The 19,307-nt window shown below is 41.3% G+C and overlaps 1 protein-coding gene across 1 annotated transcript in view; it reads left to right on the top strand.

Annotated features, from left to right (window-relative positions):
* Positions 1–19,307, top strand: part of LOC134339400 (complement C3-like) — a 219,169-nt gene that overhangs the window by 189,062 nt on the left and 10,800 nt on the right. The window contains exons 31-35 of the mRNA XM_063035863.1: positions 3,997–4,056; positions 9,917–10,007; positions 17,141–17,192; positions 18,181–18,268; positions 18,856–18,945. Of these exons, the coding sequence (XP_062891933.1) occupies positions 3,997–4,056; positions 9,917–10,007; positions 17,141–17,192; positions 18,181–18,268; positions 18,856–18,945 (381 nt within the window). The remainder of the gene's footprint in view (positions 1–3,996; positions 4,057–9,916; positions 10,008–17,140; positions 17,193–18,180; positions 18,269–18,855; positions 18,946–19,307) is intronic.

Raw genomic sequence — 19,307 nt, 5'->3', positions numbered from 1 at the left:
TTGACATCTCCCTAGAGCAAGGGGTTTAGATGGGGTGGAGTTTGTTAGGTGTGTTCAGGAAGGTTTCTTGACACAATATGTAGATAAGCCTACAAGAGGAGAGGCTGTACTTGATTTGATATTGGGAAATGAACCTGGTCAGGTGTCAGATCTCACAGTGGGAGAGCATTTTGGAGACAGTGATCATAATTCTATCTCCTTTACAATAGCATTGGAGAGAGATAGGAACAGATAAGTTAGAAATGCATTTAATTGCAGTAAGGGGAATTATGAGGCTATCAGGCAGGAAATTGGAAGCTTAAATTGGAAACAGATGTTCTCAGGGAAAAGTATGGAAGAAATGTGGCAAATGTTCAGGGGATATTTGTGTGGAATTCTGCATAGGTACGTTCCAGTGAGACAGGGAAGCTATGGTAGGGTACAGAAACCGTGGTGTACAAAGGCTGTAATAAATCTAGTCAAGAAGAAAAGAAAAGCTTACAAAAGGTTCAGAGAGCTAGAGAATGTTAGAGATCTTGAAGATTATAAGGCTAATACGAAGGAGCTTAAGAAGGAAATTAGGAGAGCCAGAAAGGTCTTGGCGGGCAGGATTAAGGAAAACCCCAAGGCATTCTACGAGTATGCGAAGAGCAAGAGGATAACACATGAAAGTATAGGACCTATCAATTATGACAGTGGGAATGTATGTATGGAACCGGAGGAAATAGCAGAGGTATTAATGAATACTTTACTACAGTATTCACTATGGAAAAGGATCTTGGTGATTGTAGTGATGACTTGCAGCAGACTGAAAAGCTTGAGCATGTAGACATTAAGAAAGAGGATGTGCTGGAGCTTTTGGAAAGCATCAAGTGGAATAAGTCGCTGGGACCGGGTGAGATGTACCACAGGCTACTGTGGGAGGCGAGGGAGGAGATTGCCAAGCCTCTGGTGATGATCTTTGCATCATCCAATGGGATGGGGAAGTTCTGGAGGATTGCAGGGTTGTGGGTGTTGTTCCTTCATTCAAGAAAGGGAGTAAAGATGGCCCAGGAAATTATTGACCAGAGAGTCTTACTTCAGTGGTTGGTGAGTTGATGGAGAAGGTCCTGAGAGGCAGGATTTATGAGCATTTGGAGAGGTATAATATGATTAGGAATAGTCTGCATGGCTTTGTCAAGGGCAGGTCATGCCTTATGAGCCTGATTGAATTTTTTGAGGATGTGATTAAACACATTGATGAAGGAAGAGCAGTAGATGTAGTGTATATGGATTTCAGCAAGGCATTTGATAAGGTACCCCTTGCAAGGCTTATTGAGAAAGTAAGGAGGCATGGGATCCAGGGGGACATTGCTTTGTGAATCCGGAACTGGCTTGCCCGTGGAAGGCAAAGAGTGGTTGTAGACGGGTCATATTCTGCATAGTGGTCGATCACCAGTGGTGTGCCTCAGGGATCTATTCTGGGACCCTTACTCTTCGTAATTTTTGAAGTGGAGGTTGTGAGTAAGTTTGCTGATGACACAAAGGTTGGAGGTGTTGTGGATAGTTTGGAGGGCTGTCAGAGGTTACAGTGGGACATTGATAGGATGCAAAACTGGGCTGAGAAGTGGCAGATGGAGTTCAACCCAAATATGTGTGAAGTGGTTCATTTTGGTAGGTCAAATATGATGGAAGAATATAGTATTAATGGTAAGACTCTTAGCAGTGTGGAGGATCAGAGGGATCTTGGGGCCCAAGTCCGTAGGACGCTCAAAGCAGCTGTGCAGGTTGACTCTGTGGTTAAGAAGGCGTATGGTGTATTGGCCTTCATCAATCTTGGAATTGAACTTGGGAGCCGAGAGGTAATGTTGCAGCTATATAGGACTCTGTTCAGATCCCACTTGGAGTACTGTGCTCAGTTCTGGTCGCCTCACTACAGGAAGGATGTGGAAGCCATAGAAAGGGTGCAGAGGAGATTTACAAGGATGTTGCCTGGATTGGGGAGCATGCCTTATGAGAATAGTTTGAGTGAACTTGGCCTTTTCTTGTTGGAGCGACGGAGGATGAGAGGTAACCTGATAGAGATGTATAAGAGGATAAGAGGCATTGATCGTGTGGATAGTCAGAGGCTTTTTCCCAGGGCTGAAATGGTTGCCACAAGAGATCACAGGTTTAAGGTGCTGGGGAGTAGGTACAGAGGAGATGTCAGGGGTAAGTTTTTTACTCAGAGAGTGGTGAGTGTGTGGAATGGGCTGCCGGCAACAGTGGTGGAGATGGATACGATAGGGTCTTTTAAGAGACTTTTGGATAGGTACATGGAGCTTAGAAAAATAGAAGGCTATAGGTAAGCCTGGTAATTTCTAAGGTAGGGACATGTTCGGCACAACTTTGTGGGCTGAAGGGCCTGTACTTTGCTGTTGGTTTTCTATGTTTCTTTGTTTCTACCATGAAAGTGTTCAGCATATGGAATGAGCTATCAGTGGAAGTGTATAATACCGGAACATTCACAACATTTAAAAGGTATTTGGAGGGTTACTTGGGTAGGAAAGGTTTAGAGGTATATGGGCCAAGTAGAGGAAAATGGGATTAGGTTAGATGAGAATGCTGGTTAGTATTGATGAGTTTCCACACTGTGTGACACTTATGACAAAGTCTGTCAGCATCTCCATGGAAGCAGACCAAGAACAACATGGATGAGAACCAAACGCTCTAAAGGGTGTGAAAGGGTTGTGACCATCCCTGGGTTTTCAAGGGGGTAAGGTAGGAAAAGGCTTAGTTAAAGCAGCCCAAAGTATCCTGCCACATTCATTGCTTGTTGTTGAAAGGTTAGTTTGTCCTGACTGCTGGTTGGCCATTACTTTCCAAATTTCTTTGAGATTTATAAGAGAGGAACAGGCTTAAACCTTATGCCAACATTGCTCAGGGATACGTATTGAAAGTTGTACATTCCATACAACACTCATTACGGTCCCTCTTTAGTTACTTCAAGGCGGTGAATGAGGAGTACACTCTACAAGTGCACAATTCGTAATGGGATTAAATATTATCCAACTTGATGGACAAGGTGTAATTGTTGAATCCTTTAACAATATTTTCCTGCCATCCAAAGTATCTCAAGTTCAAGTTTATTATCATTCAACCATTTGCATGTTTTCCAAACAAACCAATATTCATCTAGACCAAGGTGCACAGCACAGTACATATAATTCACACACAACGCCTGAAGTAATATCTCAGAAGATTGATGTTTAGCATAAGATGCCCTTATGACACAAGTTAAAAGTTAGTCAGTATAATGGTACTGACGTGTCATATATGATGGTGTGGCCTGGGGGGACAAAGCAGATTCCTGTCACAACAGTTATTGTACGAGTGCTAGAGTACCTCCTATCTGATGGTGGAGGGTCAAAGACTGTGAGATGGGTGGGAGTAATCCTCAACAATGCTATGATCCCTGCATATACAGCATTCCTGATAAATATCTTGGAGGGGTGGAAGAGAGACCCCAATGATCCTGTCAGCAGTCCTCACAATGCTTTGTAGGATCCAGGGGTTAGATGCCTTGCAATATCTGTAGCAGACAGTGATGCAGCTGATCTGGTGCTCCTGAAAAATGTGGTTACAATTGGTGGGGGTGGGGGAGCCTTGCTCACCTCGATCTCCTCAAAGGGGAGATGCCGCCACCTCCGTGCATTTATATAACCATTGAAACATGCAATATCCACTGGATGTAATACAGAACTTCACTGTTTGATCCTGCTGGACACTTCAGGCAAAGCATATCGCATTATAAGAAATTTATTAGCAATGCACGAGGAGTCCTTTCTTCTCACACTCTCATTCATGTTCTGAATATAAGGAAGGATTGTCAATAGTTTACCGCCATACTTTTCTTTCCTTTTTCAGAATTTGTCACCATAATGTATTTCTATGTCATGAATTAAAGCTGTTGGTGTTTCAAAGCCTGTGGTCTGGTTTTTGTTTCATGACATTTTTTATTGCTTGGGACAAATGACTAACCAGTGTCTATTATTTCAGCTCAATTCTTTTGAAAGGTTTGCTGTAAACGCAAGTGGGCATGGACAAGGAACACTAAAAGTAGGTGTTGTTTGCAAGTGTTCATTCTACTGAATTTATCAATGATGTTCCTGTATTTACAAATCTTCGGCCCATTGTCCTCAAAACTGTAACTATTATCATTGCTGTACAATACAATACTCTGTACTTTACAATACTTTACATTTAGGGATCAGAACTGTTTGAACCATCCTATTTATGACAGACTACAGTAAGATGAAAAGATGCACAATTAATATTCTTCACAAACAAGAGAAAATCTGCAGATGCTGGAAATCAGAGCAACACACAAAAAAAATGCTGGAGGAACTCAGCAGACCAGGTAGCATCTATGGAGTCCAATGCTGCTGAAGGGTTTTGGTCCGAAACGTCAACTGTACATTTATTTCCATAGATACTGCCTGGCCTGCTGAGTTCCTCCAGCATTTTGTGTGTGTTGCTCAATTAACATTCTTACTCATTCTTCCCCATTCTGCAAAGGCTTAAAGTCAAGGTCAGAAGGATGTAAGAGAAAGAGCAAAGTGTTAATTTGGAAAAGACCTGATTTTAAGAAGGTGAAGGAAGTCAAAAGGAATATATCTGAAAACCTAAATTAAAATGCAGGGGGTAAATATCTCAAAGAATATAAAGTTCAAGTCTACTGTCATAGGCATATATATCAGGGTGTAAATATTGTGAAAGCTAGCTATGAATATAAATAATATAATATGGTCCATCTGGTAAGGTGAGAGAGGGTAAAGGGGATGGGTAATGGAGGAGGGGCAGTTGTGGGGCATTACCGGAAGTCTGAGAAATCGATGTTCATGCCATGAGCCTCCAACCTGATGGCATGAACACTGATTTCTCAAACATCTGGTAGTGGCCCCCAACTACACCCCTTCTCCATTTCCCATCCCCCTTTTCCTCTCTCACCTTATCTCCTTGCCCACCCATCACCTCCCTCTGGTGTTTCTTCCCCTTTTTTCTTTCTTCTGTGGCTTTCTGTCTCCTTCACCAATCAACTTCCCAGCTCTTTACTTCATCCCTCCTGCTCCTGATATCACCTATCACCTTGTGCTTCTCTCTCCTCTCCCCCAAACTTTTAAATCTACCTCTCAGCTTTTTTTCTTCCAGCCTGCCAAAGGGTTTTGGCCCGAAACGTCGACGGGCAGCATCCATAGATGCTGCCTGGACTGGTGAGCTTCTCCAGCATTTTGTGTGTGTTGCTCAGAACTAAAATTAAAATCCTTAAACATCACTGTCAATAGGCAAACATGGAATGGGAGAAGCAGTCACTGAGAGACACATGGAATAACGTGCATTACGGTATCAAACAGCATGCCGTAGTTTCTGCTAAGGATGTTAATAGAGTAAATGTAACATATTTAGGTTGGTTGAGAAAAGTAAATTTACTTCAAATTTGTCATACATTCAAGACACAATGAAAATACTTTGAAATTTGCATTTAGAGACATTTTTACGATGAAATTATTCATTATTTTCAGTTTATTTTAAATTCCAAATATGTGAGTTCATTACTCTCAACCCTTTCACCTTCTTTATCTCTTTCCTCTCCCTCTTGATACCACAAATCCCTCATTTTTCTTCAATCTATTATTTTAGCTTTATTCACATTCAATCTATTCCAAACCTAGCCCCTTCTCTCCCACTGTACTGCAATAAATATCCATGATCAATTACAATTGCAGTTTTTTGTTTATAGTTATTTTATGGGAAAATTTGCATGGAGGTAAAGTTCTGTAAACTGTTTATTTACTAATCAGAGGAGACGCTGTAAGTTTGAAAACAGACAGAAGAAGCATATAAACTATTCATTAGGAATGAGTCTATTTCCTGAGCACAGGCAGGTAGGAAATGTGGTGCCATCATTTCAGGAGGAGAATCCAGTGAACCAAATCTGTCATAAGATCTGGTTTCACCTAGGGAACTGTTAATGAATTACAAATTTTGAGTCAAAGCAGAAGGAGACTGCGACAAAATACAAACAAGCACAATTAAGACCTTAAGGCCATAAAACATAGGAGCAGAATTCGGCCATCTGGCCCATCGAGTCTGTTCCGCCATTCAATCCTTTTTTTAAAATCTCCTCCTCAACCCCAGTTCCCGGCCTTCTCCCCGTAACCTTTGATGCCATATCCAATCAAAAACCTATCAATCTCTGTCTTAAATACACCCAACGAACTGGCCTCCACAGCTGCATATGGCGCCAAATTCCACAAATTCACCACCCTTTGGCTAAAGAAATTTCTTCGCATCTCTGTTTTGAAAGGGTGTCCCTCTATACTGAGGCTGTGCTCTCTTGTCCAAGACTCCCCCAACATGGGAAACATCCTTTCCACATCTACTCTGTCTAGGCCTTTCAACATTCAAAAGGTTTCAATAAGAAACCCCCTCATCCTACTGAATTCCAGTGAGTACAGACCCGGAGCCATCAAACGTCCCTCGAATGATAAACCTTTCATTCCTGGAATCATCCTTGTGAACATCCTCTGAATCCTCTCCAATGCCAGCACATCTTTTCTAAGATGAGGGGCCCAAAATGATTCACAATACTCAAGGTGAGGCCTCAGCAGAGCCTTATAAAGCCTCAGCATAACATCCTTGCTTTTATATTCTAGACCTCTTGAAATGAATGCCAACATGGCATTTGCCTTCCTCACCACTAGCTCAACCTGCAAATTAACCTTCAGGGTGTTCTGCACAAGGACTCCCAAGTCCCTCTGCATCTCAGATTCCTGGATTTTCTCTCCGTTCAGAAAATATTCCACACATTTATTTCTACCATCAAAGTGCATAACCATGCATTTCCTAACATTGTATTTCATTTCCCACTTTCCTGCCCACTCTCCTAATCTGTTTAAGTTTTTTGCATCCTATCTGTTTCCACAGCCCTAACTGCCCCTCCACCAGTCTTTGTATCATCTTCAAACTTGGCAACAAAACCATCTATTCCATCATCTAAATCATTTATATACGGCATAAAAAGAAGCGGTCCCAATACCGACCCCTGCGGAACACCACTAGTCATTGACAGCCAACCAGAAAAGGGTCCTTCTATTCCCACCCGCTGCCTCCTACCAATCAGCCAATGCTTTAACCATGTTAGTAACTTTCCTGTAATACAATGGGCTCTTAAATGTAAGGAGCCTTCTGAAAGTCCAAATATACAGCATCCACTGCATCCCCTTTATCTATCCTACTTGTAATCTTCTCAAAGAATTCCAAAAGGTTCGTCAGGCAGGATTTTCCCTGAAGGAAACTATGCTGACTTTGTACTACCTTGTCCTGTGTCACCAAATACTCCATCACCTCATTGTTAATAATTGGCTCTAACATCTTCCCAGCCATTGAAGTCACGCTAACTGGTCTATAATTTATTTCCGTGGCTTTTCCCCTTTCTTAAAGAGTGGAGTAATATTTACAATGTTCCAGTCCTCTGGCATTATGCCAGAGTCCAGTGATTTTTGAAAGATCATTTCTAATGTCACCACAATCTCTAACACTACTTCTTTCTGAACCCTAGGGTGCAGTTCCTCTTGTCTGGGTGACTTATGAACCTTTAGTTCTTTCAATTTTTTGAACACCTTCTCTCTTGTAACAGTAACTGCACTCACTTCTCTTCCCTCACACCCTTCAACATCTGGCACACAGCTAGTGTCTTCCGCAGCGAAGATTTATGCATAATGCTCATTTATTTCATCAGTCACCTCCTTGTCCCCCATTATTATTTCTCCTGCCTCATTTTCTAGCAGTCCTATATCCACTCTCATCTCTCTATTATTTTTAACATACTTAAAAAAAACTTTTACTATCGACTTAGATATTATTTCTGGCTTGCTTTCACATTTCATCTTTTCCCTTCTAATAATATTTTTAGTTGCTCTCTGTAGGCTTTTAAAAACTTCCCAATTCTCCATCTTCCCACTAATTTTTGCTTTGTTGTACACCCTTTCTTTTGCTTTTACAATAGCTTTGACTTCCCTTGTCAGCCACAGTTGTACTATTTTACCATTTGAGTATTTCTTCATTTTGGAATATATATGTCCTGAACCTTCCTCATTTTCCCCAGAAACACACACCCAGCTGCTCTGCTGACATCCCTGTCAGCAGCTTGTTCTAATTTACTTTGGCCAACTCCTTTCTCATGCCACTGTAATTTCCCTTACTCCACTGAAGTACTGCCACATCAGATTTTACTTTCTCCTTATCAAATTTCAAGATAAACACAATCATATTGTGACCACTGGTTCCTAAGAGTTCTTTTACCTTAAGCTCCCTGATCGCCTCCGGTTCATTACATAACACCCAATCCGGTATAGCTGATCCCCTAGCAGGCCTAACGACAAACTGCTCTAAAAAGCCATCACTTAGGCATTCAACAAACTCACTCTCTTGAGATTCATTACCATATCTCGCATGACTACCATTACATTGCCCATTTGACTTGCCTTTTATATTTCCTGTTGTAACCTGTGTTTCACCTCCTAGCCACCACTGGGAGGCCTGAGGATAATTGCGATCAATGTCCTTTTACCCTTGCAGTTTCTTAACTCAACCCACAAGGATTCAACATCTTCTGATCCTGTGTCACATCTTTCTACTGATTTGATGCCATTCTTTACCAGTGGAGCCATGCCACCCCCTCTGCCTACCTTCCTATCCTTCCGATATAACGTGTAATTTTGGACATTCAGCTCACAGCTATAACTATCCTTTAGCCATGATTCAATGATGGCCACAACATCATACCTGGCAATCTGTAACTAAGGTTGTAGAATGCTTCTGAAATTTGTAATTAGGGCATTTATTACAATTAAGTTTGCCAAGTAATTGCTATTAAGACAAGTGACTAATGCAGTAGAAATCGAACAGTACAATTCAATGTATTAATTATGCACATTGTTGACCTGCATCTCACAGTACCTTTACTGGTGGCCTTTTACTTCAGTCCCCATTTACTGAACTATATACACCTGCTAATAGTGTTGGAATACTTCTCCCCCACCCTGCCTCTGCATTTAATCATGAGCAGCCAAGTTCTTTGATTCAATAAGTTAGACTAACTACATATATGGTATATGGCATAGGAGAAAGAAGGTGCAAGGCTTTCTGGGTCTGGGGGTGAACTATGGGTGTGAGGAAGGAGAGACAGATACATCATGAAAGGCAAAAGGAAGTGAAAGAGACGCCGGGGGAACAGAGAGGAAGTTATAGTGTGAAGAAGAAACGAAAGAGAAGGGGCAGAGAGAAAAGAGGGAAGGGAGAGCAATAAACAAACATAGTTAGTTAGATTGATATAAAACCAAAATTAATTGACTCTGTAATTAGATCACTATATTTTCCAGTATATATTCCTGTGGTTCTAGTGTCATCTTTCTGAGTCATTCAAAATTCAAGTTCATTTGTCATGAGTACATCAAACACAGTGACGTATGTCATTTGAATTGACAACCAACACACATTCTCCACTACTTCCCTATCTTTCTATAAATTTTCACACTAGAATTGTCATACTTATTAATATCACTGACTGACACTACTTATCACTAATTAGTATCATTTATCACTTATTAATATCCAGGCCAGAATTTTCATGCTATATGTCTTAATACAGAAATAGAACTAAAAGAAAATCTAATCAAACATTATTAACAAATTCAATCCAACCAGCAAAAAGGTGCAGAAATGCCAGTTAAACCTTAAAGAACAGATTCACTGCCCTTCTAGAAATGGTTATTGAGAAAAGATCAGAAGTTTCACTCAAGACTGTAAGTTATTTGCTATAAATCAGTAAATACCCTTTTAGAGATATTAATATACTCCATTTCTCTATTTTGTCAGTAGTTTAGCTTCTGAACGATAACTTGTTTCTTTTCTGCAGGTTTTGACAGTTTATAATGCACTATTGCCTAAGGAGAAACAGGAATGCAAGAATTTCAACTTGGACATAGATGTTCAAAATATTCAGGCTGGTGAGCAATGCACTCGGACTTTCTCTAAATGAGTTTCTCAGCATTCGCCAAGCCAGATCAAACTCTGAAATATAGCAAGAATCTTCACTGCAGTTCTTAGGCCTTTGTTAAGGAATGTTAAATAATATCCCAATATTTTTGTATTACTCTCTAGCCATTTTATTTCAATGAATTTTCTCTCTCCTTGCCTATCACTATAGTCTGTCTATTCCTATGCATATCTGCTGTCAGTCAAGGATTTGAGCAAACCAAGAAAACAATGAGGCTAAAAGAGCACCAGGAAAGGAAAAGTTTCAGTTCCTTTTCAAGTTACTCACCTCTCAGTATCAGTGTTTCATGGATAAGTGTTATACTTGTTGCTTTGTGAGGTTGAATAAACAAGGATTGCAAGGGACAAAGTTGGTCCTCTAGAAGATCAGAATGGTAATCCGTGTGTGGAGCCAAAAGAGATGAAGGAATTCTTAAACAAACTATTTGCATCTGTATCTTCTCAGGAGAGAGATGTAGAGTCTATGGAGGTGAGGCTGTGCGGCATCAGTTTTGTGTGGATGCTGTGTAATTTGCTACCCTGTTACAACTGACAGCACTCTGCATACAATTAAAGGAATTATATTTATGAAACTTAACTAAAGGGTTAGAAACCATAGAAACCATAGAAAAACTACAGCACAGAAACAGGCCTTTTGGCCCTTCTTGGCTGTGCCGCACCATTTTCTGCCTAGTCCGACTGACCTGCTCACGGACCATATCCCTCCATTCACCTCCCATCCATGTATCTGTCCAATTTATTCTTAAATGTTAAAAAAGAACCCACATTTACCACCTCGTCTGGCAGCTCATTCCACACTCCCACCACTCTCTGTGTGACGAAGCCCCCGCTAATGTTCCCTTTAAACTTTTCCCCCCTCACCCTTAACCCATGTCCTCTGTTTTTTTTCTCCCCTTGCCTCAGTGGAAAAAGCCTGCTTGCATTCACTCTATCTATACCCATCATAATTTTATATACTTCTATCAAATCTCCCCTCATTCTTCTACGCTCCAGGGAATAAAGTCCTAACCTATTCAATCTCTCTCTGTAACTCAGTTTCTCAAGTCCTGGTTAGTAAAGAAAAGAATCAGAATCAGGTTTATTATCACTGACATGTGACGTGAAATTTGTTAACTTAACAGCAGCAGTTCAATGCAATACACAATCTAGCGGAGAAAAAATAAAGTAAAATTAATAATAATAAATAAACAAGTAAATCAATTACAGTATACATATATTGAATAGATTTTTTAAAAAGTGCAAAAACAGAAATGCTGTGAGGTAGTGTCCAAAGATTCAATGTACATTTAGGAATTGGATGGCCGAGGGGAAGGAACTGTTCCTAAATTGCTGAGTGTGTGCCTTCAGACCTCTGTACCTCCTACCTGATGGTAACTGTGAGAAAATGGCATGCCTTGAACAAGGAGGTCCTTAAATAATGGACGCTGCCTTTCTGAGACACTGCACCCAGAAGATATCCTGGGTATTTTGTAGGCTAGTACCCAATATGGAGTTGACTAGATTTACAACCCTCTGCAGTTTCTTTCAGTCCTGTGCAGTAGCTCCCCCATACCAGACAGCGATGCAGCCTGTCAGAAACCTACAGTACAACTATAGAGGTTTTTGAGTGTATTTGTTAACATGACAAATCTCTTCAAACTCCTAATAAAGTATAGCTGCTGTCTTACCTTCATCATAACTACATCGATATGTTGGGACCAGATTATATCCTCGGAGACCATGACACCTAGAAACTTGAAACTGCTCACTCTCTCCACTTCTGATCACTCTATGAGGATTGGTATGTGTTCCTTCGTCTTACCCCTCCTGAAGTCCACAATCAGCTCTTTGGTCTTACTGACGTTGAGTGCCAGGTTGTTGCTGCAGCACCACTCCACTAGTTGGCATATCTCACTCCTGTACGCCCTCTCGTCACCACCTGAGATTCTACCAACAATGGTTGTATCGTCAGCAAATTTATAGATGGTATTTGAGCTATGCCTAGCTACACAGTCATGTGTATACAGGGAGTAGAGCAGTGGGCTAAGCATACACCCCTGAAGTGCGCCAGTGTTGATCGTCAGCGAGGAAGATATGTGATCACCAATCCGCACAGATTGTGGTCTTCCAGTCAGGAAGTCAAGGATCCAATTGCAGAGGGAGGTACAGAGACCCAGGTCTGCAACTTCTCAAACAGGATCGTGGGAATGATGATATTAAATGCTGAGCTATAGTCAACGAACGGCATCCTGGCGTAGGTGTTTGTGTTTTTCAGGTGGTCTAAAGCCGTGTGGAGAGCCACTGAGATTGCGTCTGCCTTTGACCTATTGTGGAGATAGGCAAATTTGCAATGGGTCCAGGTCCTTGCTGAGGCAGGAGTTCAGTCTGGTCATGACCAACCTCTCAAAGCATTCCATCACTGTCGATGTGAGTGCTACTGGGCAATAGTCATTAAGGCAGCCCATATTATTCTTCTTAGGCACTGGTATAATTGTTGCCTTTTTGAAGCTTGTGGGAACTTCTGCCCATAGCAGTGAGGTGTTGAAAATGTCCATGAATACTCCCGCTAATTGGTTGGCACAGGTTTTCAGAGCCTCACCTGGTACTCCATCAGGACCTTCCGCCTTGTGAGGGTTCACTCTCTTTAAGGACTGTCTGTCATTGGCCTCTTAGACAGAGTTCACAGGGTCATCAGGTGCAGCAGGGATCTTCACAGCTGTAGTTGTTTTCATCTGGTAGGAAACATCGCTGCCTTTCATGCTATTGGGTTTCGCTTTGTAGGAAGTGATGTCTTGCAGACCCTGCCAGAGTTGCCATGTATCCAATGTCACCTCCAAGCTCGTTCAAAATTGTCTCTTCACTCTTGAAATAGCCCTCCGCAAATCATGCCTGGTTTTCTGGTACAGGCCTGGATCGTCAGACTTGAATGAAACAGATCTCGCCTTCAGCAGACGATGTACCTCCTGGTTCATCCACGGCTTTTGGTTTGGGAATGTACAGTAAGAGTTTGTGGGCACACACTCATCTACACAGGTTTTAATGAAGTCAATAACAACTGCAGCATACTCATCCAGGTTCAAAGATGAATCCCTGAATACAGTCCGGTCCAGAAAGGGAAAAGAACAAAAAGGGCCCATTATAATTAAAGAGTCAAATGTCCACAAGTTGGAGCTCAGCTCTTCCAGAAGTCATTCATATGCACCGATCCTCAGTCGACTGCGGCACTTTGCTCCAACAAATCACGGTCCCCCACGAGGTCGAATCCTATGACCGGTTCTCTCCAGCATCTTCTCTCTCCATCTCCTGCCAATCGAAAGACCCAGCTCACATTCTAAAGCACCCATTATCTTCAACCATAACCCAAACACTGCTTCTACAGAAAGACCATTACTTTAGCAAAGTAACCTTTCCCAGGGTGTTACATAGATGACAATGTAATGAATAGGATCAGCAAATTTGTTGAATACACTGAGATTGGGAGTACAGTAGACAGCGAGGAAGGCTATCATGGCTTGCAGAGGGATTTGCATCAGTTGGAAAAATGAGCTGAAAATGGCAATAGAATTTAATACAGACAAGTGTGAGGTGTTGCACTTTGGTAGGATCAAACATGGTAGGTCTTGCATAGTGGATGGTAGGGCACTGAGTGGTAGAATATGTGATCTGGGAATATAGGCCTATAATTCATTGAAAATGGTGTCATAGGTAGATAAGGTTATAAAGAAAGTTTTTGGCACATTGACCTTCATAAATCAAAGCATTGAGTACAGGAGATGGAATGTTATGTTGAAGTTGTATAAGATGTTGGTGAGGCCTAATCTGGAGTATTGTGTGCAGTTTTGGTCACCTACCTACACGAAAGATGTAAATAAAGTTGAAAGAATATAGAGAAAATTTACAAGGACGTTGCCAGGTCTGGAAGACCTGAGTTATAAGGAAAGATTGAGAGGAAATTTGATAAAGGTATACAAAATTATGAAGGGTATAGATAGGGTAAATGCAAGCATGCTTTTTCCCCTGAGATTAGGTGGGACGACAACCAGAGGCCATGGGTTAAGGGTGAAGGGTGAAAAATTTAAGGGGAACGAGGAGAAATTTCTTCATGCTGGGTTGTGAGAGTGTGGAACAAGCTGCCAGCACAAGTGGTGCATGAAAACTCGATTTCAATGTTTAAACAAAGTTGGATAGGTACATAGATGGAAGGAGTATGGAGGCCTATGGTTCCAGTGCAGGTAATGTGAGTAGGCAGTTTAAAAGACTCAGCACAGACTAGATGGGCTGAAAGGCCTGTTTCTATGCAGTACTTTCCTATGACTATTACTCCAAATGAAACTCGAGAGTAAGATCAACCATATCAGTAACATAACTACAAGTATTAGCAGTAAACCTGATATAGTTTTGCAATCATCCAACAGTCAGATATATCCCAAATGCTTTATGCTATTAGGCGTCCCAGCAGTCAAGAATTGTCCACTTGCACAATTCCTCAAAAATTGCAATGTTTTCAAGGTATTTAAAACTGCAAAGAATTGATTTCAAACAGGATTTTTGATGGAAAAAATTAGAACTTGGAAGCAAAAATGAGGGGGGAGTTGAGAATACAAAACTTTTCACTTGCTAGTGATGGAGTTTGGATCTGGCTGTCTCAAAAGGTGGCAGATGGAGAAACTGTACCTTTAAGTAATGAGCAAGGGCACTCGAATCTACAATTGAGAAATGTGATTAGCCTTTTGTTTTTGGAAAATATGGTCACAAATGGCCATAAAGCCTCCATCTGATCAGTAAGCTCCTTGAGACTATGAATATTATAGAAACATAGAAACATAGAAAACCTACAGCACAATACAGGCCCTTCGGCCCACAAAATTGTGCCAAACATATCCCTATCTTAGAAATTACTAGACTTAACCATAGCCCTCTATTTTTCTAAGCTCCATGTACCTATCCAAAAGTCTCTTAAAAGACCCTATCGTATCCGTCTCCACCACCATTGTCGGCAGCCCATTCCACGCACTCACCACTCTCTGAGTGAAAAACTTACCCCTGACATCCCCTCTGTACCTACTCCCCAGCACCTTAAACCTGTGTCCTCTTGTGGCAAGCACTTCAGCCCTGGGAAAAAGCCTCTGACTATCCACACGATCAATGCCTCTCATCATCTCATACACCTCTATCAGGTCACCTCTCATCCTCCGTTGCTCCAAGGAGAAAAGGCTGAGTTCACTCAACCTGTTTTCATAAGACATGCTCCCCAATCCAGGCAACATCCTTGTAAATCTCCTCTGCACCCTTTCTATGGCTTCCTTCCTGTAATGAGGCGACCAGAACTGAGCACAGTACTCCAAGTGGAGTCTGACCAGGGTCCTATATAGCTGCAACATTACCTCTCAGCTCCTAAATTCAATTGCATGATTAATGAAGGCCAATACACCATATGTCTTCTTAACCACAGCGTCAAGCTGCGCAGTTGCTTTGAGCCTCCTATGGACTTGGACCCCAAGATCCCTCTGACCCTCCACACTGCCAAGAGTCTTACCATTAATACTATATTCTTCCATTATATTTGACCTACCAAAACGAACCACTTCACACTTATCTGGGATGAACTCCATCTGCCACTTCTCAGCCCAGTTTTGCATCCTATCAATGTCCCGCTGTAACATCTGACGGCCCTCCACACTATCCACAACACCTCCAACCTTTGTGTCATCAACAAAATTACTAACCCATCCCTTCACTTCCTCATCCAGGTCATTTATAAAAATCACAAAGAGTAAGGGTCCCAGAACAGATCCCTGAAGCACACCACTGGTCACGGACCTCCATGCAGAATATGACCCGTCTACAACCACTCTTTGCCTTCTGTGGGCAAGCCAGTTCTGGATCCACAAAGCAATGTCCTCTTGGATCCCATGTCTCCTTACTTACTCAATAAGCCTTGCATGGGGTACCTTATCAAATGCCTTGCTTAAATCCACATACACTACATCTGCTGCTCTTCCTTCATCAGTATGTTTAGTCACATCCTTAAAAAATTAATCAAGCTCGTAAGGCATGACCTGCCCTTGACAAAACCATGCTGACTATTCCTAATCATATTATACCTCTCCAAATGTTCATAAATCCTGCCTCTCCGGATCTTCTCCATCAACTTACCAACCATGGAAGTAAGACTCACTGGTCTATAATTTCCTGGCCTAGCTCCACTCACTTTCTTGAATAAAGGAACAACATCCTCAACTGTCCAATCCTCCGGAACCTCTCCCATCCCCATTGATGTTTCAAAGATCATTGCCAGAGGCTCAGCAGTCTCCTCCCTCACCCACCACAGTAGCCTGTGGTAGATCTCATCCAGTCCCAGCGACTTATCCAACTTGATGCTTTCCAAAGGCTCCATGAGGTGTTTGAAGTTGGAGTAGATTTTACAGGACAGAGGGTTCTAGGGAAGGAATTGTACTGTCTAAGAAGAAATGGTGAGAATCTGGGTGATGGTGGTTATCCTCTTGCTATTGAATTAATTCCACAGAGCAGATAGTTCTGCATAATTCAAATTTGATTGAAAATGTTGAATTCGTTAGAGGACTCTCTTCAATGCAATTGAATTGTCTTCTGTGATACTAAGCATCAGATAAGTAGCCAGAGGAATAGCAGCAAATCAGCAGGTTGACAGTTCAAAATATAAGCTGCACATAAAGTCAGTTTCAGCTCTGTCGATAAAACTGTTCCTCCCAGAAAAATCATGGATTTAAGCTACACTCAGCTAGTTGAACAGCTGTCCAAAAGGGCAATATGGAGTGAGTACTGCACAGTCAGACATGATTTATTCCAAATCAGATACTCTGCCAAACTCCTGTCTGATCTCTCAGGTTGATGTTATTCCTTGGCGAACTGGTCAACAGTTATTCCTGAAAACCTGCACATGGATGCAGGGCTGAAATCTTGCTTCCATTTTCTAGATTACAGCAGCAAGTGTATCAGAAAGTATATTCTTAAGTTATATAAATTACATTGAAGAATGCACTTCCCCTTTATTCATGTTAGAGTTACAATTGGAAATCAAATTGTTTGTGATTACAATAATTCACCTTCCTTTACATATTTGTAGCCAAGCGACCTGAAGGTGCTCAGAATACTCTCCTGATAAAAATCTGTGCACGGTAAGTGGCTCAAACCTCAATGAGTTTGCAGTTGCATTTGTATTTTGTTATCAGGCAAGAAGTTGGTTTCAAGAATTAATGAGAGAAAACTTGAGAAAAGAGGAACTTTGGATAACTATGAGGCTTTTGATCCTGTTTCAACATCCAGTGAGATCATGTCTGATCAATGATCCATATCCTGTTTTATTTATCCTTCAAAAATGCCTGTGACTTAGTTCACAAATGTAGGATTATTGCCCAAACATTTATTGCCATTTTAGAAGGAAGTTCCAAAGCGAAGAGACAGTGCATCATTCTTTCTGACTGTGCTGAACATCCCTATTTTAAAAAAAAATTAACACCAAATTGAGCTTCCTATTAAAAAAAGGACACAAAATCCTAAAACAGGACCTGTGGAGGAGCACCCCTCACAGCAATGAGACTCCCAATCATTTCCCTGTGCTGCAGTTAGGGGTCCTCGGCCACAAAAGGCAGATGATTGAGTGCACAGAAATGCTCATCGTGGTCGAGGAGATACTTTGCTCCTGGCAAACTGAGTGTGATAGGACAGTGGGATGGAAGCTGGAGCTGATGGAGAAGAACGGTGGTAGAAATGTGGCTACAAAACCTGCTGAGCCCACTGGGAAGGACTCTGCTTTAGTGGTCTTCTTCAGGAATGAGACTTGACACATATTGTGCAAAGAAATTTGTATCACACAAAATATGCCAGTCCTGTCTTCCAAGAGTGAATAACCCCACAGAATGAGGCTCATTATTTCAAGCTATCAGCATATTATCGTTTACACCTTGTAGAGTGGTGATCCTCTCACTAATGGGGTTTCATGCAGAGATGGTTGAGAGGTGTCACTGATTAACAACTATTCATCACTGGGAGAACACTCATAGTCCTCATCAGAAGTAGCCTCACTTTGCTCTCCTCTTTTGTTTCAGTTGCTATACGCTCCAAAGATCCACTGTGGGCTAATCTGTTTTACTTTGCCCTTTACAGCTATCGTGGTAATAAAGAATCCTCAATGGTCATTTTAGATATCTCCATGTTGACTGGATTCTCTCCAGATACCAATGATCTTGGTCAAGTATGTCATGTTTTATTCATTAAGAATAACTTGAATTTATTTAGCAGAAATATTCATGTACATATTTCAAACTAAGGTTATAGAAGAGATAGGTGGAGCATATATTCTGATGGTTTTGAGATCTTCTGCGTGGGCTCCAACCACTAGCTAGCAAAGAGAATCAAGTGTTCATAAAAATACCAGAGTAGCCCTCATAGCTCAATTGAACTTTATCATCTCTATTAAAATCAGATAAGGTCAAGAGAGAATCTACCAGTGATGTGTTAATGTAGAAGAGGTATTCAGGACCTCTGAAGCACAATGAACAGGAATATATTAATCCACCGCTCTTCACTAGCAGGATACCATCTTTCTTCCCCTGACTTTCACCACACTATGCTTCTATACCTTTCTTACCCTTCAGTACCACCACCACTCTCTCACCAATCCAACCTGCTGGTGTTCCCCTCCTTCAGCTTTACCTTGAAATCTTTTTGTATAATCCTGCCACCAAATGGGTTTGGACTTTTGACTTGCTTAATTTGCATTTCTTTACTGATTGACTTTACAAACCATGCATCATTAAAATTATTGCACTCTGTTTCTAGCTTAAAAATGGAATTGAGGATTATATATCAAGATATGAAATTGACAAAGCATTATCCACCAGAGGATCACTGATCATTTATTTAGAATCGGTAAGAAGTTGCTTATATTTTGCGATTATAGAAAAATATACCAAAAAATGTAATAGTCTGTTGACCCCCATTTTGTATTTAACAAGTTTAAACATGTCCACTGGAGATTATGATCAGATGTTGGATTTACGTGGTGTTGGGTTGAGGAGAAAACTTTGTTCAAAATTAGGAGAAAGCTTCGAGCCCTTCTTCAAAAGTTGTTCCAAGAGAACATTTGCAGCCAAATTTAGTAACTTGTCTGACAAGGAACACTTCCAATTGGACAGCACTCCCTCAGAACTGCACAGAAGGTTTAGTATTCAAGTTTTTAGCGTAGGGCCTGAACCTGCAGTTTCTGACCTGGAGGTGATAGATGAAATGTT

Source organism: Mobula hypostoma, chromosome 29, assembly GCF_963921235.1.
Source record: "Mobula hypostoma chromosome 29, sMobHyp1.1, whole genome shotgun sequence".
Lineage (NCBI taxonomy): Eukaryota > Metazoa > Chordata > Chondrichthyes > Myliobatiformes > Myliobatidae > Mobula > Mobula hypostoma.
Note: the sequence above shows the minus strand (reverse complement) of the source record. Positions and strands in the feature narration are given on the sequence as shown.